The sequence below is a fragment of the Sebastes umbrosus genome, chromosome 24 (genome assembly GCF_015220745.1).
Source record: "Sebastes umbrosus isolate fSebUmb1 chromosome 24, fSebUmb1.pri, whole genome shotgun sequence".
NCBI classification, from domain to species: Eukaryota; Metazoa; Chordata; class Actinopteri; order Perciformes; family Sebastidae; genus Sebastes; species Sebastes umbrosus.
Window position 1 is genome coordinate 362,501 of NC_051292.1, and position 10,000 is coordinate 372,500.

Genomic DNA, 10,000 nt, shown 5'->3' on the forward strand with positions numbered 1-10,000 from the left:
TCATCATGTTGCTCCAACTGATGGATGTGGACACAATAATATGTCATTATCAGTTTATTCTGCTGCCCTCAAGTGGCCAAAAATATCACATAATTCACCTTTAAATCCAATTTTTTTGCCAATTTATCACGTTAACTTGAGATATTTAAATGAAAAACGTTAACTTGCTGGTGGTGCTTAATGAAAAGTCAGCAGATTATCAATTTCTTTAGGATTCATTCTCTGGGGAACATGAACGTCTGAACCAAAGTTCATGACAATCCACCCAATAGTTGTCGAGACGTTTCACTTTAAATGACAACTTTATGATAACGCTAAAGGAAAAAGCAACAAAAGTCATTAAGATGCATCTTCAGGGAACCATGAATCTCTGTACAAGCGTTTGTACTAATCGATGTTCCCATCCAGTAGTTGTTGAGATATTCCAGTCTTTAGTTTCAAACTGAAAAAGGTCCTGAATGTTTGAGATAAAGTTTCCTGAAGATAATGCGTCCCTGAATATCGGAGCTTCCTGTTTCCTTCCAGGCATCTTCCTCTCCGCGTTACTAAACGTATGCATGAGAGTACAAACACACGAGACGGCGAGCCACCCGGCGCCGTATTGGTAATTACCGCCAACCGCTCTCGGCTACTGTTGGCGACATTCACGCGGAGAGAGGTGGCGCCGAGGCAATTTGTGAACTCTGACACCGGTAACCTTTAGCGGCAGCAACAGAACAAACCAAATATACAGCATTTACAAGACGCATGGTGGAGGAGGTGGTGGTGGTGGTGGTGGGGGGGGCAGGACATGCATACAGGCCTATCATCCAGGAGGGGGGGGGGTTGAGTGTGAATGTGACAAGCAGGACTGTAGGTGCAATGAGAGGGGAGGCGTGAGGGAGACAAAAGGGGGCCTCGGGAAACACAAATTAAAAGCCTTAAATGTCACCGCACACAGTATTGCTTTGCGACACAGGTCATTACTCCCCATATTATTCGCAGCCTTTTACAACATTAATAACCTGGAAAATATCGCAGCGAATTGTTCCGAAGTCTCTCTGAAAAAAGAAATATGGAGGTCTACTTTCTTTTTTTCTTTGAGCGGGTTGGTAGAAGGCGTGACGTCGGCTGATAGGAGGTGATTTAAACACTTCTGTCGATCGCAGTTTGGACCGCTTGACACAGAAAGGCTGGTTTAAATGAAACCAAAAGATGCATCTCAACGACATCCGACATCCAACGCATGCTTCTTCCTTTTGGGGTGGGGGGGGGCGTGTTGGTTTAGTTGGTTTGGCGGGGCTGAAGGATGTAAGGAGAGAAAGACGCCATGACAGACAGACTGACAGGAAGCAACCATTTGGTGATTTGCAGGTCAAAAGAAGTCGGTTACAAATGGGCAGAATATGGTTCTTCTATCTGATTCTTATATCTGGTTCTTATATCTGGTTCTTATATCTGGTTCCTCAAGTATGTGTAAATAAGAAGTTAACTACAACTCCCAAGATGCATTTCACCAACAAACATCCAATCGCAGAGCTTAAAATTATGTCATGTGAGCCGCTAACGACATTACGATAACCGATGTTCCAATCTGCAGATTAGATCAATTCATTTTAATGTTTTGGTAAATGCTGGGATCAATTCAGCAGCTTTGGCGGCGTACTTTGACTGACGGCCCCCGAGGCTCACGGGTATTGTAGTATTTAAAGCCGTCCGCTTGATTTTCTGGTTTCTGTTTTAAACTGAATATCTTTGAGACGTTTGAGGACGTCATCTTGGACGTCAACATTTTATAGACCAAACGACTAATCGATCAGTTTAAAAGATAATTGACAGATTAATCAACAATGAAAATAAATGTTAGTTGAAACTGAAAAATAGTTAATACTGAATATACATGATCATCTTTTCATATTTATTTGTTTGTTTATTACTGTGTTTAGATATTTATTATTACATATATTTATTAATATTTTAATATAAATTACTCTTTTTTCTGCATATTTAAAAAAAGAAATCTAGTTATTATATAAGGCCATTTATTTATTTTTATTCCTTTATTTGTCCTCATTCTTTTCCCTATGTTTTCCCTTTATTTATTCTTTTATCTATTTCTTTATTCCTCTTTATATTTCCACGTTTTTATTTACTTATTTATTCTTTTATTTTTATATTTATTTATTTCTCTTTATATTTCCATATTTTATATTTACTTATTCATTATTTTATTTATTATTTTTTATATTTACACCTTTTTATTTCCTTATTTACGTGTTTTATTTATTTATTTTTATATTAATTTATTCCTGTTTCTATATCAACATTTATTTTCTTATTCTTTTACAGATTTATTATTTTTTGTGGCACTCCAATGACTCCATACAGCTCAACCGATTCTTCTCAAACTGTATTATTTAAGATTTATTTTTAGAGCCCTGAAGAGGTCAAATTATCCATAAATTCAGAAAAAATTGTTTAATTATAAAATTATTGTTTAATTATTTTTCCTACACAAAAATATTAATAATAATTTTGTGTAGCAAAAAGATTTAACACAGTTTTAACTTCAACGTTTCGACGTGTTTTGACGCTGTAAATCACCAGATGGCTGCTAACCGGGTAAAGTAAATGTGTCCAGTAGAGGGAGCTCCATTCCTGCAGGGTGGGGGGGTTCAGGTTGGGGGGTCGATGGGGGTCCACCTGTCCGTCACACGACCACCACAACACTTTGATGTTTACCTTCTGAGGTGTGCAGACTGTTGGCGTAGTAAATGCTGCGAAGGCTACCAACACGGTTAAGTTTCCACGCTCTACGTTTGGCTGCAGGAAGAGAGGAGCAACGACAGTTACAAGAGAAAACAGAGAAGAAGAAGAAAGGCGTCAAAGAAAAGCAGCGTTGAGGTGGTGGTGGGGTTCAGAGGGGGCGTGGCTTGTGGCGAGAGTGGGAGGGGCCAATGAGCACGATGGAGGGATGAAAGTTTGCAACATAACAAACGAGAAACTACTAAAACCTTAAAGTCTTCTGGTGTTGCAACACCATTTATTCATTCCCGATGACAATACCCGAACTTGCGGTCACATTTCTGACATTGGTATCGTTATCAGAACAACTCTGCTTTCTTCATCGTTCTTCCACCAAAACACAAACTGGTAACGACTCATCGGACCTCGTTCCACTAAGAATTAAATAAGAAATAACTCCATTCATTCTCAGATAAGAAAGCTTGTTTTTGCTCTGCTTTTGGTCTCCACCAGGGAAATATCGCGACAATTAAAACTCAACACTTCCTGCAGATTGTTCACATTAAAAGCCGATCGGCAAAGAAAGGAATTGTGTCCTCTGAGAGCTTTTAATGTGAAACATCAATGTGGGAAGTGTATGAAGGCCTTTAAATCTCCAATCATAAAATAGAACAAAGAGAGATTATTGATATTTGTTGTTATTCACATTAACATTGATTCCATCCTGATTTTAAAGGCTCCACTGCAGCAGCGCTGATTCTTCTTAAGGCGGTCTAGCGGTGACCTCTGACCTCTGCTCCGTCTTAAACAGCCGACCCGTGGTAACATTTACTCCCCCGGGGCTACAGGGAGCATTTACGGAGGATGAAATACGGCGGTGGCGTGAGAGGAGACGCCGACACTCTAAATGTTACTGAGCTTGTTTCCCTCGCCGCCGCTGCCCCCCCCCCACCTCCCAACGCCTCCTCCTTCCACAGCAGGCGAGGCGAGTTATCGGCGCCGCTTTACCCGTTTTAAAATGAGTCAGATAAAGTGAAGCTGATCTCAACAACGTTTCAGAATGAACCAGAGTCGCTTTAAAAAGGTCACAGGTTGGATTCCAGAAGGTCTGAAATATACAATCATATATTTATATATACATAATAATAATATAAACCTATTTTTACGCTCTTAATCGCATGATTGTCTTAGCCTTTGTGTGAAGCATCTCGAGATTTCGCTGTATTTTAAAGTACGCTTATAAATTAAATTAATTAACTTAATGTTCTTTCTGAATGTTTTAAAATTCAAATTAAACACAATATGAGTTATTTCTTTCTTTCTCTCAACTAAAATGCCAAAAAAAATGTTTTTAAATCCAGTTTTAATTTTAATTTTGGCAGAAATTATGTTTCTTCACACATTTAACTTTAAAATTAAAACGTATTTTGCATAAATTTAAATTAAAAATAAATATATAAATATAGTAAATATATGGTAATATAAATATAAAATAATAAAAATAAAAATAAAATTTATTTAAAATATTTTGCATGAACTTAAAAAAAAAAAACCATACAAAAATAAAAAATATATATTAAAGAAAATACATATATAAAAAATTATAATATAACAAATAAAATATATTTAAATATTTTGCATAAACTTAAAGCAAAAAACAATAAATAAATATAATAAATATATAGTAAAAAAATAAATTAATATATAAAATAATAAATATAATTTATTTAAAATATTTTGCATAAACTTCATTAAAAAAAAACTAAGAAAATGATACGTGTAAGAGGGAATAAAACTAAAACTAGATGTATAATGACGCCAACTCAAACAACTCCTGACGTCAGGAAACTATATATATTTTTTTATTGTTTTTTATTACAGTTTTTATTTTCACTTTGGCAGAAATTTTGCTTCTTCACACAAATTTTGCTATTTAACTAAACAATTTTATTTGAATATCGGTATCCCTGGACTTCCATACCAGTTCATCATTATATATTTATTTATTTAAAATATTTTGCATAAAGTTAAAGTAAGAAAAGTAAGAAAGTGATCCGTGATCGAGGGAATACGATTAAACTAGAATAACTCAAACAGGCCCGGACGTCAGGAACCCATCGGACCACCTGGACTCTCCTCTACAGAGACCCCCTTTGTTCCCCACCTGTTTGACCCCCCGCTGACCCAGATTGACCCCTGATGGCGAGCGGCGCCCATCTTCCTGATTAACCCCTCGACTTTAAAGGAATTCAGTCACGAGGCGGCGTGCTGCAGGAGCCCCGCCGAGCCCGTCGACAAACACACCGACAGGAATATTGGAACACGTGGAGCTCTTCAGCCGAGACACCCAGTGTGTGATCTGAGAGGGCAATTAAACTGCTGCACACACACACACACACACACACACACACACACACACACACACACACACACACACACACACACACACACTTAAACATACACACACACACTGTCCTGTTGAGAGGCGTTTGCTGGTCGAGGAATCAAAGCCGTCGCCAGCGTTTCTCAAACACAAAAAACTCCTTCAGCAGGCGGGAATGTGGTCGAGTGATCCTGCTGCTACCGGTGTGTGGCCACTTCAAACACCTGAAGCTGTGTGTGTGTGTGTGTGTGTGTGTGTGTGTGTGTGTGTGTGTGTGATGGTATTCTGCAGGTCAACTTTCAAAGCTCCAGGATGAAGGAGGGAATCAAACGGCGGCGAGTTAACGAGAGCTGAGGCTGATGTTAGCAGCAGGGTTAACCTGAGACAGGTGTGTTACTGTAGCCGTGAGATTCACATCTGCATCAACGCGACCCGATATTTACTAGATTCAATTATTGACTTTATCTACTGATGGAAGGAAATCATTAAAATAATCATTATTTGAAGTGGAAAAAGTCAGGAGTCAAAACAAAGACGAGTCAAAACACCAACAGCATACGGACAAGTCTGAGTCTAAACATCCAGGGTATACGGACAAATCCGAGTACTGAGTCAAAACACCAACAAGATCAGGACAAGTCTGAGTCTAAACATCCAGAATATACAGACAAATCCGAGTACTGAGTCAAAACACCAACAAGATCTGGAAAAGTCTGAGTCTAAACATCCAGAAGATCCAGATAAATCCGAGTCAAGTCACAAGTCAACCAAAATCCGAGTCAAAGCACCAACAAGACCTGGACAAGGGGCAAAGCTATGATACAGAGGACAGTCTGAATGAAAACAGACATGAGACGAGTCAGAATAAACCCGAGTCCAAGTCGAAACACCTACAAGAACAAGACGAGTCTGACTCCAAACACCCAAGAGACTAAGTCCGAGTCAAAACACCAACGAGTCAGAGACCGGACTCCAGACCAGGACCAGACTTCTTGTATAAAAGGGAACATTTTAGCTCTAAATGTCTGCAGGTCATGAAGACAACGAACATCAACACGTTGTCCTTTCAGTAGATTCAAAGACGGCGATGAAGACGAGGAGACGAAGCCGTTGAAGCAGCCTGACTTCAGCCGGTGTGGTCCTACCTGGGGGAGCTCGGCCCACAGAGGGCGGTTCCCCCTCATGAATTACACCGAGCCTCGCTCTGACACGAAGATACTTCACCTGCCCGCCCCGGCGTGACAGGCGGCGGGCCGGGGCCGCCGGGGCCGAGCGCGCTCAGTGCTTAATGGCTAAATTGGGAAGACTGTTACTAATCGCTTATTGAATAATGAAAGTGACACAGCTGATAAAAGATTTCAATACGGTGGATTATTTATAATATTTCACTTAAGCCTCTCCGGCTGACTAATAAGGGGGCGAGTCGGCAGCTCGGGGAGCGTCTGACAACGAAGCTCAGGGAGAGTGTTTGATAATCAAATACTGACGGAGTCGGAGGGTTAAAGAATAGTTAATATGAGGAGAGAAGAACAGAGGATGCAGAGAGAGAATTAGAAAATAGAGGGAAGGGAGGGGTAAAAAGAGAGGAAGGAAATTAAGAAAGATAATAAATAACAGGAGACGATAAAACAAGGAAAGGAGAGGAAGAGAAGGAGAGGATGGAAAAAGAAAAGAAGGAAGTAAGAGAAGACAAGAGGAAGAAATGTATAGAAAAGAGAAGAGGAGATGGGAAGAGGGAAAGACGAGGTAACAGCAGAGATGAGAGGAGGAAGGAAAGGAAATGAAAGCAGGCGAAGCGTCCATCCGTCACTCAGACAGCCACTTGCCCTGTCAGCTGCTTGATGCCTCAGTGATGGAGAGACGAACATTACACATCTGCTGCTGCCGCCACATCTGTTCAACTAGCCATAGTGACTGAGAGAGAGGAAGTGTGTGTGTGTGTTAACCAGCGATGAAACAGTAGAGATCTGTGTTTATATGAGGGAGACGAACAGGAATCCACCATCTCTTACACCAGTTGTCACCGACGGTTGTACGGTTCAAACCAAAACCCGAGAACTGATCCAAGACCTGAGGTTAGACTTGATTTATTCCCTCCATTACTGACTGTTAGCTGGCCAGAGGCACTGAGTCAAAACACCCACAAGACCTAGACACGTCGGAGTCAAGTCGGAGTCAAAACACCCACAAGACCTGGACAAGTCGGAGTCAAGTCGGAGTCAAAACACCTACAAGTTCCGGACAAGTCGGAGTCAAAACACCTACAAGTTCCGGACAAGTCGGAGTCACAACACCTACAAGTTCCGGACAAGTCGGAGTCAAAACACCTACAAGATCCGGACAAGTCAGAGTCAAAACACCTACAAGATCCAGACAAGTCAGAGTCAAAACACCTACAAGATCCAGACAAGTCAGAGTCAAAACACCTACAAGATCCAGACAAGTCAGAGTCAAAACACCCACAAGTTCCGGACAAGTCAGAGTCAAAACACCCACAAGATCCGGACAAGTCAGAGTCAAAACACCTACAAGATCCAGACAAGTCAGAGTCAAAACACCTACAAGATCCAGACAAGTCAGAGTCAAAACACCTACAAGATCCAGACAAGTCAGAGTCAAAACACCTACAAGATCCAGACAAGTCAGAGTCAAAACACCCACAAGTTCCGGACAAGTCAGAGTCAAAACACCCACAAGATCCGGACAAGTCAGAGTCAAAACACCTACAAGATCCAGACAAGTCAGAGTCAAAACACCTACAAGATCCAGACAAGTCAGAGTCAAAATACCCACAAGTTCCGGACAAGTCAGAGTCAAAACACCCACAAGATCCGGACAAGTCAGAGTCAAAACACCCACAAGACCTGGACAAGTCGGAGTCAAGTCGGAGTCAAAACACCCACAAGTTCCGGACAAGTCGGAGTCAAAACACCTACAAGTTCCGGACAAGTCGGAGTCAAAACACCTACAAGATCCGGACAAGTCAGAGTCAAAACACCTACAAGATCCAGACAAGTCAGAGTCAAAACACCTACAAGATCCAGACAAGTCAGAGTCAAAACACCCACAAGATCCAGACAAGTCAGAGTCAAAACACCCACAAGTTCCGGACAAGTCAGATTCAAAACACCCACAAGATCCGGACAAGTCAGAGTCAAAACACCTACAAGATCCAGACAAGTCAGAGTCAAAACACCCACAAGACCTGGACAAGTCGGAGTCAAGTCGGAGTCAAAACACCTACAAGTTCCGGACAAGTCGGAGTCAAAACACCTACAAGTTCCGGACAAGTCGGAGTCAAAACACCTACAAGATCCAGACAAGTCAGAGTCAAAACACCTACAAGATCCAGACAAGTCAGAGTCAAAACACCCACAAGTTCCGGACAAGTCAGAGTCAAAACACCCACAAGATCCGGACAAGTCAGAGTCAAAACACCTACAAGATCCAGACAAGTCGGAGTCAAAACACCCACAAGACCTGGACAAGTCGGAGTCAAGTCGGAGTCAAAACACCTACAAGTTCCGGACAAGTCGGAGTCAAAACACCTACAAGTTCCGGACAAGTCGGAGTCAAAACACCTACAAGATCCGGACAAGTCAGAGTCAAAACACCTACAAGATCCAGACAAGTCAGAGTCAAAACACCTACAAGATCCAGACAAGTCAGAGTCAAAACACCTACAAGATCCAGACAAGTCAGAGTCAAAACACCTACAAGATCCAGACAAGTCAGAGTCAAAACACCCACAAGTTCCGGACAAGTCAGAGTCAAAACACCCACAAGATCCGGACAAGTCAGAGTCAAAACACCTACAAGATCCAGACAAGTCAGAGTCAAAACACCCACAAGACCTGGACAAGTCGGAGTCAAGTCGGAGTCAAAACACCTACAAGATCCGGACAAGTCGGAGTCAAAACACCTACAAGATCCAGACAAGTCAGAGTCAAAACACCTACAAGATCCGGACAAGTCAGAGTCAAAACACCCACAAGATCCGGACAAGTCGGAGTCAAAACACCTACAAGATCCAGACAAGTCCTAGTTTTAGTTGAAACTCTACGGATGACGACGGCGTGGACCAAACGGCGAAGGTTATGTCACAAACTGATAGGCGGTCACATCAGAGACAGAAGAAGAAGAGGAGGAGAGGATGAAGAGATGAAGGGCTGACAGAATGAGAGGATGAAGAGATCCGTCCCTCACAGCGAGAGGTCGGGAGTCTCTGACGGTCACATGACTGCGTTTCCCAACCCGGGTCCCTGATCAACAGCGTTCTCATATTTATTTAGACGTATTTAAGTATACTTGGAAGTATTTGCAATTATATAAACCCATAGATATTTAAAGTATTTGGATGTACACAAGTATGTAGATATTTGGATGTACTTGCAATTCTATAAATGGATATTTGTAGTATATATTTTAAGTATAGAAGAAGATAGACATTTGGAAGTATACAAGTCAATAGATATTTGGAAGTATTTGGAAGTATACAAGTAGATAGATATTTGGAAGTATTTGGAACAAGTAGATAGATATTTGGAAGTATGGGGAAGTACAGAAGAAGATAAACATCTGGAAGTACACAAGTCAATAGATATTTGGAAGTATACAAGTCAATAGATATTTGGAAGTACACAAGTCGATAGATATTTGGAAGTATTTGGAAGTAAAGAAGAAGATAGACATCTGGAAGTACACAAGTCGATAGATATTTGGAAGCATACAAATAGGTAGGTATTTGGAAGTATACAAGTCGATGAATATTTGAAAGTATTTGGAAGGATACAAGTAGATAGATATTTGGAAGTATTTGAAGTATATTAGTACACAGATATTTGAAGGCAAGATATTTGAAAGTATATAAGTGCATACATAATTAGAAGTATA

The 10,000-nt window shown here is 40.9% G+C and overlaps 1 protein-coding gene across 8 annotated transcripts in view; it reads right to left on the bottom strand.

The window, feature by feature from the left end:
• Window positions 1-10,000, bottom strand: part of agap1 (ArfGAP with GTPase domain, ankyrin repeat and PH domain 1) — a 138,271-nt gene that overhangs the window by 30,710 nt on the left and 97,561 nt on the right. The window contains exon 15 of one of the 8 annotated variants that reach the window (XM_037762525.1): window positions 2,722-2,802. The exons of the other annotated variants lie outside the window; for them this stretch is intronic. Within the exon in view, the coding sequence (XP_037618453.1) occupies window positions 2,722-2,802 (81 nt within the window). The remainder of the gene's footprint in view (window positions 1-2,721; window positions 2,803-10,000) is intronic. 8 annotated transcript variants of the gene reach the window in all.